This window comes from Cotesia glomerata, linkage group LG5 (assembly GCF_020080835.1).
Source record: "Cotesia glomerata isolate CgM1 linkage group LG5, MPM_Cglom_v2.3, whole genome shotgun sequence".
NCBI lineage: Eukaryota > Metazoa > Arthropoda > Insecta > Hymenoptera > Braconidae > Cotesia > Cotesia glomerata.
Window position 1 is genome coordinate 27,260,341 of NC_058162.1, and position 16,758 is coordinate 27,277,098.

Genomic DNA, 16,758 nt, shown 5'->3' on the forward strand with positions numbered 1-16,758 from the left:
GTCGTTATTTACTATAGTGACAGCTACTAATCACTTATTTTGGATATTAAATTATAAATTGTGGCTTTTATATTTTCTACATTAAGTTCTGTAATATTTATATTTTTGCCACCCCGATGTCCGCTTTACTGTTTGAAACTATAAAAATTAACCAGAATCCGAGTGAATATTATTACACTTTACTTTTTTCCGTGTAATATATTTAACCTACACAGAAAAAAAAATTTCTTGACAGGAGAACAAAATTCTTGGCTCAAAAAATTTTTCGGCCACCTGAAGGAAAACCGAAGTTAAATTGGCCGAAGTAAAAATTTTTCTTGAAATTCTATTCTTAGTGGAAGTAATTTTTCTTAATTCAAATTATCATAAATACCTGATACAATAAATTTTTATATTTGATCAAGATTTTTAGATACTTTAGGGAAGCAGCGCCACCTACTTAAGCTGAGAAAATTTTTCTCTTGAATATTTGATACCCATTTTATATTATTTTAGCGTGCAATTATACATTTTGAATGAAAAAAAATGATGAAATATTATTTGATCTTCCCATTTGACATGTTAGTCAATAAAAATATTAATGAAAATTTACTTCTATCTTTATATTTAATTTTTTGGAGCAAGAGAGAAATTTTCTCAAGACAAGAAAATTTACTTCTATCAAAAACTAAATTTTTTGAAGCTTCGAGGCTGAATTTTCTCAAAACAACTAGATTTTCTTGACTTAAATAAATTTTCTTGGATCAAGATACGTATTTCTTAAAGCAAGAAAATTAATTTTGTTGAAATTTCTTGTAAAAAAAAATTTTTTTTTCGCTCAAAAAAATAATTAGGAAGAAAAATATTTTCTTGGTAGATTTTAAAGTTCCAAGTTTTAGTATGACATAAACTGCTATAATTATCGCTTTGAACTATAAATTAGCCCAATTTAAAAGGATAAATAATGTCAAAGAGTATTTAAAACAGCCAACAAGTTTAGGGTGACTTTGACAGGAATATTTTGAAAAGCAAGAGACCCTTTAAGGATATCGCGTGTTCGGGGTCAAAGATCCGGTAAAAAACCCAACAGTGTAACACAATAACTCTGTCTGTTGTTGTTAGAACTGTCCTTTGTCCTTGCAGGCATTAAAAATAATTAAAAACGGCAATTAACTGATGAGAATAAATTATTTTTTATCGTAGTTGTGTGTTGTATGTTACTTAACTCTTGTTGCGAGATAATCCCAAATGCACTGATGCAATTTGTCTTGATTGACACGCGGAACAAATTAGTGCAGCTTAATTAGTGCAGAAGAGTGCAGAAGAGAAGCATGTGTGTGTGTCAAGGTTGTTTTGAAAATTAACAAAACGAGAAATGGAAATTAAACGACAACTAATCGACTGGTTGGTAGCTTGCTAGTTTCTGCGCTTCTGAAGGGCGGGGGAGGATCTAGGATCGCGAATCAAACAGACGATTAATTAGCAAACCTACCGGTAACAATGTAATGCTGATGCTCGTGAGACGGAACGAATTGAAGTTTAAGAGTTTCTGTAAGCCGAGGCTTTCAGAACTTAATGCGCGGGTCAGCAATCTACCCGATGTTCGCGTCACGAACTCCACTAGACTCTCTACTTCTCAATGTGGATGTTGTTGTTGAACAGCGAACATGGAACAACCTGGGTTGCCAGAGCTCAGCGAGATTGCGAATCCCAGAATGCTGATTGCGATGGATAGTGTTAGCATGCACACTTTAGTTACCAACTGCTAACATACTCAATATTTCTGCTACTGCTACCTCCTCTCGGTACCTACAATTAGTCTTTTTCTTTTTCTGTGCTTAAAACTGATCAGTTTTGTTTGCGACAGCAAAAAAAAAAGGAAATTTAAAATATTTTTAGCTCGGAATTATTCATATTATTAAGAGAATAAGAAAAATTTTGTATCCAGGATAGTTATGTGATAAAATCGGTTTTTTTAGAGGAATTTAGAGTCATAATTAAGAAATTACCTTGTATCTCGTGAACTGTTGACATTTTTAAAGATATAAGTTCATCCTGATGTTACGCTCATCAAGACCTTTCATTTGAGTACCCACATCAATTTTTCATATATTTTATATATTTATATATTTCACAAATACCATATATATAAAATATATGAAAAATGCCATGTGGGTACTTAAATGAAAGATCTTGATGAGTGTAACATCGAAATGAGTTTATATCTTTAAAAATATCAATAATTAAGAAATTATCTTGTATCTTGTGAACTGCTGACATTTTTAAAGATATAAGCTCATCCCGATGTTATACTCATCAAGACCTTTCATTTGAGTACCCGCATCAATTTTTCACATATTTTATATATTTATATATTTCACAAATACCATATATATAAAATATATGAAAAATGCCATGTGGGTACTTAAATGAAAGATCTTGATGAGTGTAACATAGAAATGAGTTTATATCTTAAAAAATATCAATAGTTAAAAAATTACCCTGTATCTTGTGAAATATTGATATTTTTAAAGATATAAGCTCATCTTGATGTTACACTCATCAAGACCTTTCATTTGAGTACCCACATCAATTTTTCATATATTTCATATATTTATATATACTATATACATGTATGTATGAAAAATATATCAAAAATACATGTGGGTACTCAAATGAAAGCTCTTGATGAGTATAACATCTTAATGAGCTTATATTTTTAAAAACGTCAATAGTTAAAAAATTACAGTGCAATTTAACAAAATTCATTATTTAATAAAGCAAAATTTTGTTTATTTATAGTTCAAAAGTCATGGCAGTCACTTTAACTAAAGAAACTTTTTAGAAAAATATTTCCCAATTCGAAATTTTTAAATTCTTCAAATAATTAATTTATATAATAAAAATATTTTTTTTTTTGCCAAGATTGATTCAAAAAATTCAAAAAGCCATAAATTTTTGAAGTCAGTGTTCAAACAAAATTTGATTTAGTGGCGCAAAGTAAAAACAGATGAGAAATGGAGTAAAATATAAATAACAAATATTAGTATAATCGTTGGACAAACTCGGTAGTATAACTCTCGCAGATTATTTTTACCTATACATTTATTTGCTCGTCAGCTGAATTTATTCGGGAGCGTACGCCACCGGAGAGCGAAAGAGATGGAGAGGAAGTGAGGTACAAATCATATAGACTAACATATCCTGCAGCAGTGAACCCGCGTGGAAACTTTTGCCACCTCGGCATTCGGCGTGTACAGACAGATATACATACATTTCGATGTATATAGAAGCATCCCAACGGTAGGACATCTGTACGCAGAATCACAAGTAAAATTAACGGAAATAGTTACGGCGCGTTTTAAAATTTAAAAATTCGTCAACTGACGTTTGTTGGGATCGAAATACTCGTTCCGGGCAATCGCCCTCACTTGCTCCATCGTAATCCTTGTTCTCTTTGCTTATTCCCTCATTCCCCTCGTTAATATGATAGCCTGTTACAGTTGAGCCTAGTTCCCGGTTCCCAGTTCCCAGTTCCCAGTTGCCAGATACGAGTGTCGCTTTTACGAGCCGTTGAATTCGTTTAATCGAGAATACAACCTCGTTTGAACCGACACCAATAAAAACATTTTACGCCCGTTATCAAACTACGCCGATACTGTTTAAACTTAATTTTTTTCCTACTCGGGCAATATGGCTCGTCAATTTTTTTTGGTTTTAGTACTCTACTGTGCCAATGTTCAAATTTATAGGGTAGGTCACCTTTCAATTGTTTATGCATCAAGAGAGATTAAATTTTACAGTCGAGATATTTTTTTATGTGATCTGATATGGCAATATTTGGTTTGATATATTTTTAAAAGCTCATATCGGGTCTTATTTACACTGATATGGTCATTGGTCATTAACAGTGGTCATATTTTACTTAATATACAAATTTTTTTTCTAAGCAATAAATTAATTTAAAAAGTTTAAAGAATAGAATTAAATTCCTAAAATATTTGAATAAAATAAACTAGTAGTGACTGCCGTGAATTGTAAACTATAAATAAATAAAATTTTGTTTTATTAAATAATGACTTTTGTTAAATTACACTGTACTTTCTTAAATATCGATGCTTTTAAAGATATAAGCTTGTGACGTCTGCTAAAATCCAAAATTTTTTTTTTTATTTTTAAATATATGTAACTTTTTATTTTTAGTATACAATTTGTCATACCCTTGAAGTCTGTAGAAGAGAAATTTGGCCTATCTTTCCTACGATTTGATGACGCTCACACGAGTTACCCGGATCTCTTTGTATCTATCAGAATTTAATGACTTTGTTTTTCTAACTTTCAAATTTGTAATATGGTGAAGTCACCATCACGTTTTCCGCTTAAAGTCGTAAAAGTAAGACCTATAAGGCAATAGTTCAAACTACGCATAGGTTTATCCGGGTTTCGAAAAATCTAGAAACGCGATGACGCTTGTTTTCGACAAAATACCCTTGACATCCCTTTCATTTTTCTGATTTAATTTCCCGATGAGTCCCATACAATCACCGATGTTGCTAACCCTATATAAATCACCCGAAAATCATTTTCAGGCAGTTCGATTTCGACCAGGATACCACTGGTTAGCTCCGCGTCGGTCGGCTCCGGGCATCAAATTCTTCGGAAGCACAAAGTACTCCGTGATACACGAGACAGTGCCTTGCTCGTGGTTAGGCTACACTTAGTAGCACTAACGTGGTAAATTCATCGGCTATTCGATATATGCCATAATTATATTCCGTTTGTCTTTATTTTTATTATTTTCCGCCGTTGAGCGTCGATTGTTGATTATTCCGCCGTTGAGCGTTGATTTTTCCGCGAGAATCGCGAAGTATATTGTTTTCCGCCGAAGAGCGTCGAGTAGTGTTAGGTTTTTGCGCTTAAAGTCGCGAAGGTTAATTCATTATTTGAAATTATTCAATTTCTCCGTGATACACGAGATCCGGTAATTCGGTAGCGAAAATACCTGAGCGTCGATTGAGTGCTAAGTTTTCCGCGTAAAGTCGCGAAGATTAAAATAATATCATTATTAGTAAATATTTAATTTCTCCGTGATACACGAGATACGGTATTTCGATAGTGAAACTGCCCATAGAAGGTGAAAGGGCCCATTAAATTTGAGCCTCTCTACAGACTTCCAGGGTAAGCCCAAAACATTATCTACCTTTAAGACATTATTTTTCTAACATTTGTGTTCTTTTTATCTCTATCTTTATTAACCGTTTTTGTAAACCCAAATTAATAACACTTTTACTTGTTTTTCTCAATAAATTCAAACAAATAAACAAGTTGATTCTTTCATTTTTACTTTTAAAATAAAATAAGATCTCCTTTACAAAGTAAAGTTACAACTAAACAATAGAATAGGTTACTCGTGACCGAAGTCAGCAGGATCCATCATCCTTACTCTTTCTAAGTTAACACTTAGAGATAACGTTCGAGCTTGTGTACCGCTCCACACTCCAACGCAATTTTTAATTTAGCTCCCGAACGGACAAAGTGATAACGTTCGGATATTTGAGATTTCTATTTCATATTCCTTGCGCCCATCACTCACTCCGTTCGTGACAAGCTCATTCCGATGCTACACTCATCAAGAGCTTTTATTTGAGTACCCACATGCATTTTTGATATATTTTTCATATATACATATATATAAATATATAAAATATATGAAAAATTGATGTGGGTACTCAAATGAAAGGTCTCGATGAGTGCAATGTTGGGGTGAGCTTATAACTTTAAAAATATCAATAGTTCATAAGATACAAGATCATTCCTTAATTATGTAATATATATAATATATATTTTAGATATAAGCTCATCTCGATATTACACTCATCAAGAGCTTTCATTTGAGTACATACATGCATTTTTGATATATTTTTCATATTTATATATATATAATATATATAAATATATAAAATAAATGAAAAATTGATGTGGGTACTCAAATGAAAGGTCTCGATGAGTGTCACATCAGAATGAGCTTATATCTTTAAAAATGTCGATAGTTGACAAGATACAAGGTCATTTCTTAACTAATGATCTTTTTAAAGATATAAGCTCATCTTGATGTTACACTCTTTAAGAGCTTTCATTTGAGTACCCACATGCATTTTTAATATATTTTTCATATATACATTTATATAATATATATTATATATAAATATATAAAATATATGAAAAATTGATGTGGGTACTTAAATGAAAGGTCTCGATGAGTGTAACATCAGGATGAGCTTATATCTTTCAAAATATCAATAGTTCACGAGATACAAGGTCATTGCTTAATTATGTATCTAGAGATAGAGAATTTTCGAATGCAGCCTAAATACTTATCTTAGTAAATTACCTATCAGTGAGAATGATATGAACCAATTTTAATATATATAAATACACTAGCCATAAAATTTTTCTTATTCTCTTAATAATATAAATAATTTGATAACATCTGGACTACGCGGTAATTAAAATTAATTTATTTAAAAGGTAACCGATCGGTTTATTTGAAAATGGATCGTAAATAATAACCAGATTATAATTTAATAATCTTCAGCGTGTAATACGATGGTAGATAATTAATTATTCGATTGAATTTATTATTATCAATCTATCGATCAAGCATTATTATAGATTGTTATTGTAGATGAAAAATAATCTAAGATTAATAGAATTGCAGATGTGGCAATCGATCGGATTGCTTTTGTACTATTTATTATTACTTCTAGCTTTGTTTCATTTTTAAAATAAAAATAATGATGGATCTTTAGATTAAAAGGTTACCTTGATCGGCGTGTGGTTGGATCCTTCATCACCATAACCTCTGTGATGTCTCCATACTTGGTGAAATACTCCCTCAGGCTCTCTGAAAACCATAAAAATGAAATATAATATGACATCGTTTATGCACTTTACGACAACAGATATGCGGACACAATTGATCTTTTTCACTACGGCTAACTCTATTTTCGTGAAGCGCATACATGTGGGTATGAATATTAAATTTATGGAGACTTTGTACTCATCGTTACTCTATATAATACTTTATGTATATTTTAAATTTATTCTCGTATCACTATTCATAAAAAAATTTATAATACCGGTTTTATATAATTTTGTATGGAATATTTTTACAATAGACCCCCTTCCAATAAAAATTTTTACCTCTAAAGCTACATTGTCAATACAATAATACTTTTTTTTATTTACTATTAATTTACTGTCAATAAATATAGTTTTTTATTAATTTTTTGGAAAATTTATTGTATTTGTTTTAATTATGCAAATTTTGACGAATCTATCACTTGGAATTAAAATTCTAGCTGAAATATCAAGTTATAAATTATATGTCTTGTTCCTCAAAATTCTGATTTCTTTAAAAGTGATATTAAATTTTAAAACAGTAATTACAGCTAACGGATATCAAGATTAATAAATTTAGCTAAAGCAGATATTTGATAATTTTAAGAATTTTTTTAAACCACTAAATTATCGCAAAAAAAAAAGTAGAAAAAAAATTGACGTGTAAAAATTAAAAAAAATAAAAAATGCAATTTTTTTAAAATAATTTTTTTGAAAAAAAATTAAAAAATAGTCAATCGGCTGCTAACTTTATTGTAATCTAAACGATGAGAGATATCAAAAAATTTACAAGAACAACTTTGATAAAAAATTTAATTTTCTATAAAAAAAATATCTTGATAAATTGTATGACAATAAAGTTTTTGGAATTGTTTTTATTGAAAAAATTATTTTAAAAAAATTTTTTTTTTAATTTCATTTGTGAAAAATTTGAAAAACTATAAGAGCAATAAAAAACAAATTTTTTTAGTTCTAATTTAATAAATTAAACAAAAATCAAAAAATAAAAAATGTCCGCTAACTTTATTATTATTAAATTTTTTTGTATCTTTAAGTCTTAACCTGGAAATTAAAAATATTTATGAACGCGTTTGATAAAAAAGTTGGGAGAAAAATTTTCTCAAAAGACCTGAATCCTTTTCTGCAATAGAAATAGCAAAACTGGCGGTCGAATAAGAACCAATTGGAGAATTGACATCGGTATTTATTTGAGGAATGCTCGAAGCTATTAATATCGGAAACGGTTGGATCGAGGACCCGAAAGCGGTAACTCACCGTTTATTCAAATAATACTTAAGGTTTGGGTGCGTTGCGAGGAGGAGCTATAAGTAATCTTGGCAGATCCGTGAGATAGCTCTGAGGGAGGAAACGGGTGAAAAAGGCAGAAGGTAAGAAGACGTGCTCGAGGGCTCTGGCGCCCAAGAGGAGGACAGACTGGGCCATTCGTTTCAATGAACGCTCGTATGGAGTATGGAGCCCTCCTCTCGGCTCCGGCACGTTCCATTCTCTCGGCAGATCCACGGAATAAGGAAATGTATATATAACTTTATGCGAGCCCTCGTCTGAATAGAAAAACACTCACTCGAGCACTCCCAACCCTCCGAGGGTAGCTTTTTACCTTTTTTGTTATCTGGCGAGATCTCATTTGAATGAAACTCACCGTCTCCATCTTTACTTTATACTCTTATCTGCCTTCCTTTCTTTCTCTTTCTCTCGGTGGTTTTCTCAGCTCGTTCTTATTCGGGGACTGCATCATCGCCAATATGTTCCGATGACAACGGGAAGGAAGCAAGGAAGGAACTTTACCAACTAGGAAATCAGGTCTAAAGTAACCTCGAATTTGCTTCGCTGGGCAATCTCCAGACCCCTTATAGGTTTTCCCACTCGAGCGTGAGACCTAACAGGCTTTCAAATATTTTTTTATATCGTCAAATATATTTTACATCAACCTCTCCAGTTTTAAATATTTCACAAAAGAGTACTTCGATCTTCAATATTTTACGAACAAATTCTTCTTCTTGTCCAACTGTAACTAAAGTTTTTAATATCTTCTGATGAGATCGGTTTTTTTTATTAAATCATATCAGGTCAGACATAGACATTTATGTCTAGTCGAAGTTGTTCTTATAGATTTTTTAATATCTCTCACCATTTAGTAATTACTACTTCAAAATTAAATATTGCTCTTAAAGAAGTCAGAATTTTTAAGAATGAGATAAATTATTTGTAATTAACGAGCTAAATATTGAAAATATGAGAAATATTTCTTGACTGGAGAACAAAATTCTTGGCTCAAGAAAATTTGTCGGGTGCCTGAAGGAAGACCGAAGTTGTCTTGGCCGAAGTAAAAATTTTTCTTGAAATTCTATTTTTGATGGAAGTAATTTTTCTTAATTCAAATTATCATAAATACTTGATACAATAAATTTTTATATTGGATCAAGATTTTTAGATACTTTAGGGAAGCAGCGCCACCTACTTCAGCTGAGAAAAAAATTTTCTCACCTCGAGAAAATTTTTCTCTTGAATATTTGATACCCATTTTATATTATTTTAGCGTGCAATTATACATATTGAATGAAAAAAAATGATTCAATATTATTTTAGCTTCCCAATTAACATGTTAATCAATAAAAATATTAATGAAAATTTACTTCTATATTTATATTTAATTTTTTGGAGCAAGAGAGAAATTTTCTCAAGACAAGAAAATTTATTTCTATCAAGAACTAAATTTTTTGGAGCAAGAGGCTGAATTCTCTTAAAACAACAAGATTTTGTTGACTTAAATAAATTTTCTTGAATCAAGATACGTATCTCTTAAAGCAAGAAAATTAATTTTTAATTCAAAAATGAAAACTAACGAACTAAATAAGGAATATAATTAAATTTTTTTACAAAGCTCAACAATTTACGATCAATACCAAAGCCTAGAAACCAAACGAACCCTATGATTAATTATCAGCATTTAAGGCTCAGCATCAACAATCCTATAAATTAAAAGCTAAACCAGGGAAAGGATCCCCGTGATTTAAGATTTATTACGAAATCAAACTCGAAAGTCGTTAGTTAAGTCGTCTATTAATTTGTGCGCTGCCGTCGCTCGTGAAAACGTGTTCGAGGAGCTTCTGATGACGTTCCAAGCCCTCCAATCTTCCCCAATTTTCTTAATTCCATCCAGCCTTCCTTCATTTTTCCTCCTCGGTTCTTTCTCACTTAATTCATTAGACATTTACGTGCCAATTTTAAAAAAACAGTGACCCCACCCCCGCCCTAACACATCCACCTTATTAAATAATTCCCGATAGTTTGTAACAATACTAAAACTAAATTAAAACTTTGATTTCTCGGTCACGCGAACTAACTCGTCACTTAAAAAGGCTCGGTATCTTCTTGTCAGTCGGACGTACGTTTTTTGGCACGCCAGAACCAGGGTAATTTGTTGGTAATATTCGTACCTGAGCCCCGGAGGGAATCATTTATAAAATAACACCGAGGAAGGTGACACATAACACAGTGTTACCAATCTAGCTTAACCCTGTAATGCTCTACAAGGAGCCAAATCCTGGCCCGAAGGTGACTCTCTCCGTCCCTGCTCTTCATTTCTGCTGGAGAAGAGGAAAATCGCACGTCTACTATGTACGGACGGTTAATAGTGTGCCCTCTTAGGCAGACCTGGGGTGCAGTCTCGGCTGGCCCTCAGCCAATATGGCTGTGCTCCAAATATATCTTGCACCCTATCTAATTATATGCCGCTTTATCCAGGAGCTCGTAATACTCGGCAGTTACTCGCCCATCCACCATCGGGGAGGGCTGAAGGACCGGGGGAGGCTGCAATATTCTTCGGCTTCAATAAACTACACATATCAGTACATACTAAGCTCTATCTGCTCGGTAGTTAGTCAACTTGACTTTAATTCTCTACAAAAATTAAGTCCTTACGGTATCTTTTTTGGCTTGGACCTAAATACTCCGCAAAAAGGGTTTATCGCTCTCTGATTTAGTTCTCATGAATTTATTATAAAAAAATTTAATAATGACTTTTGTTAAATTGCACTGTACTTTCTTAAATATTGACGTTTTTAAAGATATAAGCTCATTACGATGTTACATTCATAAAGAGCTTTCATTTGAGTACCCACATGCATTTTTGATATATTTTTCATATATACATATATATAATATATATAAATATATAAAATATATGAAAAATTGATGTGGGTATTCAAATGAAAGGTCTCGATGAGTGTAACATAGGAATGAGCTTATATCTTTAAAAATGTCAATAGTTCATAATTTACAATGTCATTTCTTAATTATTGACATTTTTTAAGATGTAAACTCATTTCGACGTTACACTCATCGAGACCTTTCATTTAAGTACCCACATGGCATTTTTTTATATATTTTATATATATGGTATTTGTAAAATATATAAAATATATGAAAAATTGATGTGGGTACTTAAATGAAAGGTCTCGATGAGTGTAATGTCGGAGTGAGCTTATATCTTTAAAAATGTCAATAGTTCACAAGATACTAGGTCATTTTTTAATTATGTATCTATATAACTATCCTGAAAAAAACAATAAATATAAAATAATTTGATAGGGTCATACATGGACATATCAGAGTGATCAGAAAATTTTTTCCGCCGGTAGGAGTAATTATTATTTAAATTAATATGTAGATAAAATTCTCGGTGGTTTATTATCATGTAGTGTGCTATCTAAAATCGAGTTTTATTAGAACTGACGTGGAGTTCTTTTTCGATGCGTGGACACGAGTCAGGACACCGTGTAACGCGATCGAGGTTATCGCGTGAATCTTAGAATATCCTGGTAGAGTACTTGTATTTATATGTGTTATAGGTGGTAGTAGTTATAGGAGGTGAGGGTGGTCGGGGAGTAGAAATAGCAATACCAGCATTAATGTGTTTATGTTGATGCCGGGTACATAGATGTCGGGTATGTAGTATCTCGCGTGTCGCGTCACTCGTCCACGCTAATAAAATAATTACTTTCGGTGGTAATTTATAAAGCGTCGAGGGTGGTCGAGCTTTAACAACCGTGTGCATTTACATGTGTGTAAAAGTGTAACTGGAAGTGTAGGTGGTAATTTTAGCTTGGTTAAATTCCCACGCTCCCGGAAGCAAGCTCGGTGTCGAAAAAAATTCACCGGACTATCAGTTCAACAGATCCAGCCAGGGCATCGGTCCAACAACAGCCATCCACCCAAACCACCCACCCACCATACCATCCCCCAGGACTCTTTAAGGGACGACAACACACTCGTGGAAGCGTCAGTGCATGCAAGCGACGCGGAAATTATTAGACTGAAAATAAGTCGTGACCGTGTCGCACAATTAAGGAAATGAGAATAATAAATTTTTTTGCCAAGGGGTTAAAGTATTGCCCAGAGATCCGAATACTAAGGGACCAAGGCAATCCGACTATTTGAATTACTACTATCAATTTCACTCCGGCGATTGGCACCGAGACAATAGACGAATTAAAGATCATGTTTATTTTATATCACTCATTCTGTTTTTGACAAACTCTTAAATAACTCGAGTTTTGTTTGGGGAATTAATTACAGCTCAATTGTTAGAGACTGTTATTTTTCTTCCTAATTATTTTCTTGAGCGAAAAAAAAAATTTTTTTGACAAGAAATTTCACTTATTCCAATCAAATTAATTCTCTTGCTTTAAGAAATACGTATTTTGATGCAAAAAAATTTATTTAAGTCAAAAAAATCTTGTTGTTTTGAAAAAATTCAGCCTCTTGCTCCAAAAAATTTAGTTCTTGATAGAAGTAAATTTTCTTGTCGTGAGAAAATTTCTCTCTTGCTCTAAAAAATTAAATATAAAGATAGAAGTAAATTTTCATTAATATTTTTATTGATTAACATATCAAATGAAAAGATCAAATAATATTTCATCATTTTTTTTCATTCAATATGTATAATTGCACGCTAATAATATAAAATGGGTATCAAATATTCAAGAGAAAAATTTTCTCAGCTGAAGTAGGTGGCGCTGCTTCTCTAAAGTATCTAAAAATCTTGATCAAATATAAAAATTTACTGTATCAAGTATTTATGATAGAATTAAGAAAAAATTACCACCAAGAGTAGAATTTGAAGAAAAATTTTTACTTCGGCCAACACAACTTCGGTCTTCCTTCAAGCACCTGAAAATTTTCTTGAACCAAGAATTTTGTTCTCCAGTCCAGAAATTTTTCTTTCTGTGCATAATTTTTCCATATTTCTAATATTTAACCCAAAAATCCAATTTAAAATTTTCAAAACCCATAGATTAGCCTTATAACTTTACTTTTGAATTTAAATTCCTAATTTTGGACGAAAAAAATGACAAGAATACTTTCGATAGAAAATTTAATCCTTCATAAAAAAGGTCTAATTATTTTTCCGTATTTTCAATATTTAGCCAGAATTCCAGCTCGTATTGAAATAGTTCAGATCCATGGGGAAAATTGTTAGATTTTGACAGCAAACTTGCATCAACCTTTGAGGAAATCAAGAGCATGTGCATGAACAATCATAATATATGCATCAGAATAAAAGTATAGAGGATCAGAGGGTGTTAAATCCAAGTTGAGAATGACTTGCGCTGGAGTTTATAGACGACACTAAGTTGTAGTTAGCAATGAAGTAGTAGTAGTAGTAGTAGTAGTAGTAGTAGTAGCAGAGGTTATTCTATTCGTACCTGCGTGGTTGCCATCATTAGGATGGTGGGCCATAGCTGCATTGCGGGCACCCATGTACTGAGTGGAGGGGCGCCGTTTGGGGTTCGTATGCATCGAGTATGGACTATGTACTATGAGGTATGTACTGTGGACTATCGCGGATCTCCTAACCTCTCTCTTCTTTCAGTTTGAGTGGTAGCTGAATCTAAAGCAATGTGAACTATGTACACATAATAGTTGCGATACGAGGGTTGACGGGGGCGTCTGGCGAGTGTCCAGGTAGGCTTCGAGACATCGTCATTTACTCAGTACAGGTGGACTGCTTACGTGACATTTCGGCTTAGTCAGCAGAGCTTTTCATAAAAAATATCCATACACTTATTTATTTATTTAGTTTTATTCCGCAAACGCTCGGTGAATTTTTAGAAGGTATTTATAGCGGAAAATTAATCATTTCGAGTGTAAAATTTTCCATGGTTATTTAAGCGGGTTCTATTTACGTATGCCAAGAGGAATAGAAGGGAGAATATAGAATGAGAGAACGGGTTACTAGTTAAAGAAAATGCCACGTCTCAGTTTGGTTATTCTGCTCCTTTTTTAATGCTCGCTGTTTTGTCGATCGAAATAGACTGGCACGCAAAGGGGGAAGTTCTGTCTCTCAGCCCGAGAGCTTTTTACGGAAGATTTAAATTAACTACATGTACATGATGAGCTTAGGCGCAACCCTATAAAACAAAATCCACATTCGAAAATTCAAGTCCCATTTTGGAGAGTTTGACGGGCATCAAACGTCCAAATCGTGATGACTGTAACAAATCAGGAGCGAACTCCTGGTAGTGCAGCGGATCCATTCTTATTACTGTAGCGACATCTTTAATTCATCGAATGCGGATTGCGGGCTGAATCCCTGATGAGGTTTATTCCACATCCGCGCGCTCGAACTATTGGATCCGATGAGAGATTCTCATACGATAATACCGACAGCTAAGCCAACCACCCCGTCAGCCTGTCTTTTATCTTCGTCGATGCTTTTTCTGCCCTGTATAAACTCATCGAGAGCTTTTTAGATTTCGTTTCCTCTTCAACTTAACTTTCATATATTCCTCCCCCTTTAAATCAACCCCCAACTCGTTCCCGTTCGCTGCTCGGTATTTTATCTATTCTTAACAACTTTTGTTCCTTTGTTCTACCAACTAAAACTTTGAACGTCTTTGTCCGGAGATTCCAGAGAAAACCTCGGAGAATCTGACCGATTCCCAACGGCAACCAATCTACGAACCCTTTATGTTTAATCGACCGTGAAACAGCCGAACTGGACTGAAGATTCCGGACTAGGTGACTTTGTTCCACAGTACTTTTCTGGTCAAAACCTACTCGGCTCTTTCTTCGATCGATCCCTCAAAGACGACGGCCAAATGACCAACGAGTCTTGATCGGCGATACAAAATCACTTGGGTGTGTCTCTGTTTTCAGGGTAAGAGGTTTACTGAAATGAGTGATTATTGCTCGTATGACAGCCGTCAACGTCAGCCAACGACCAACAGCCGATATGAAGCCCTCGGGACTTGGTACACATCTTACAGGATGGAGAAAGCCCTCTATCAAACCAATTTCCGGTCACTGGTTACACATATGAAAGAGCCCCCATAAATGGCTAATCGAGCGCTCCCAAACTTCATTTGTCACATCCTTCAGGCGATTTTAGTGCTATTGATTTTGGTGCTTGTCAAAAATTCTATGTTTTAATCAAAGTCAGTGTGGTTCATTTTTATATCAGAATAAAACAACTCGATTTTTGGTCATATCTGGGGCTTTGTTTAAGCCTAATCTAATTACATTTGGCGTGATTCCGTCATAGATGACCTAATTATGACCTTATATGGATTAATACGATCATAAAAGGCTTAATTTTGGTCAGATACAAATTATTCTGGTCATATATAACCTAAAATGGCTTTCTTTGGTCATATATGGCTTGATTCTGACCTTATGTGATCATATATGGCCTGATCTGTTCACATATGGCCAATTTTTACACCAACATGTATCAGGACGTTAAAAAAATTTTTTACAGGTACTTTTGATACGATGGTCAGAATGAAAAGGACCAAAAGAGTGAATAAACTTTTCTAGCGAACCTTAAAATAAATCTGGTGCTAAAGTTTGGTCTTAACCCCGAGCATGTCGTTCTCACTTGTGCAATGTGAGTCGAGGTTTGCTATCTATAACACACGACAGCTCGCGGTTCTCAACCACCGAATAATACTATTCAAGGCCAAAGACCCTCGGGTCCTCGATCACCCCGACGTGGAACACGATAAACTGACAGAATAATTCCATATTTATAATATCCTCTAGTCAGACGTCCATTTTATCAACCTGCCGAATAAAATAACCTGGTAATATTTCGAAGTAGTATAAATAGAGAATGAGGATCAGTTGATTAAGAATGGTGATTACATTTATTTCGGTCGTGTTTGGGACGTATTTGCCCGAGAAAAATTTGGCACGTCGCTGGTGCAATCTGGTCCATTAGCCCCGTTAGATTATCTTGAGCTTATGCATTTTCATCATATCATTTTAACAACGCATTACAAGTGACATCAGATTTCACTGTTGGACTCTTTGCTGTCTGTTTCTGCCTCCGCTCCAAGAAGATATAACTAGGTCCGTTCTCCACTATTTTATATCCGAGGTCACCGTTTAATCATCGCCTTTTATTAATTATCAATGCCCGTGGATCTTTGTCAAGTATTTATGTCGCTAACGCAAACTATTTATCCAACAAATCTCCTATTAATTACCTTCTATCTCTCTGGCTGGCTTTCACCCGACCATGATTTATTATTTTCGACTAAAACTATTTACTTGACGCTCAAATACTCACCAATTAATCTCGAAAAAACAAAAAAAAAAAAAAAAATTACTTTCGAGCTATTCTGATAAACAAAAATTTTTTGATAGGAACGGGTCAACTCATTTATTAATTTTTGAGTTTAAATTTCAGGTTAAATATTATTCATGTCAATTTTTTTATCTCTTATCATTAAGATGTAATTAAAATATAAAAATCCGACAAAAAATTTAAATCGAATAATTACAAACTTAAGGTAAAGTACCGAGTAGTTGAACAGGTTTCAAGGTAAAACTTATTTGACCTGACTTTTAATA

The 16,758-nt window shown here is 33.4% G+C and overlaps 1 protein-coding gene across 5 annotated transcripts in view; it reads right to left on the reverse strand.

The window, feature by feature from the left end:
• Positions 1 to 16,758, reverse strand: part of LOC123264899 (RNA-binding protein Musashi homolog Rbp6) — a 348,561-nt gene that overhangs the window by 206,902 nt on the left and 124,901 nt on the right. For all 5 annotated transcript variants that reach the window (XM_044728425.1, XM_044728424.1, XM_044728423.1 and 2 more), the window contains one exon: positions 6,802 to 6,883. In XM_044728425.1, the coding sequence (XP_044584360.1) occupies positions 6,802 to 6,836 (35 nt within the window). In that variant the 5' untranslated portion in view covers positions 6,837 to 6,883. The remainder of the gene's footprint in view (positions 1 to 6,801; positions 6,884 to 16,758) is intronic.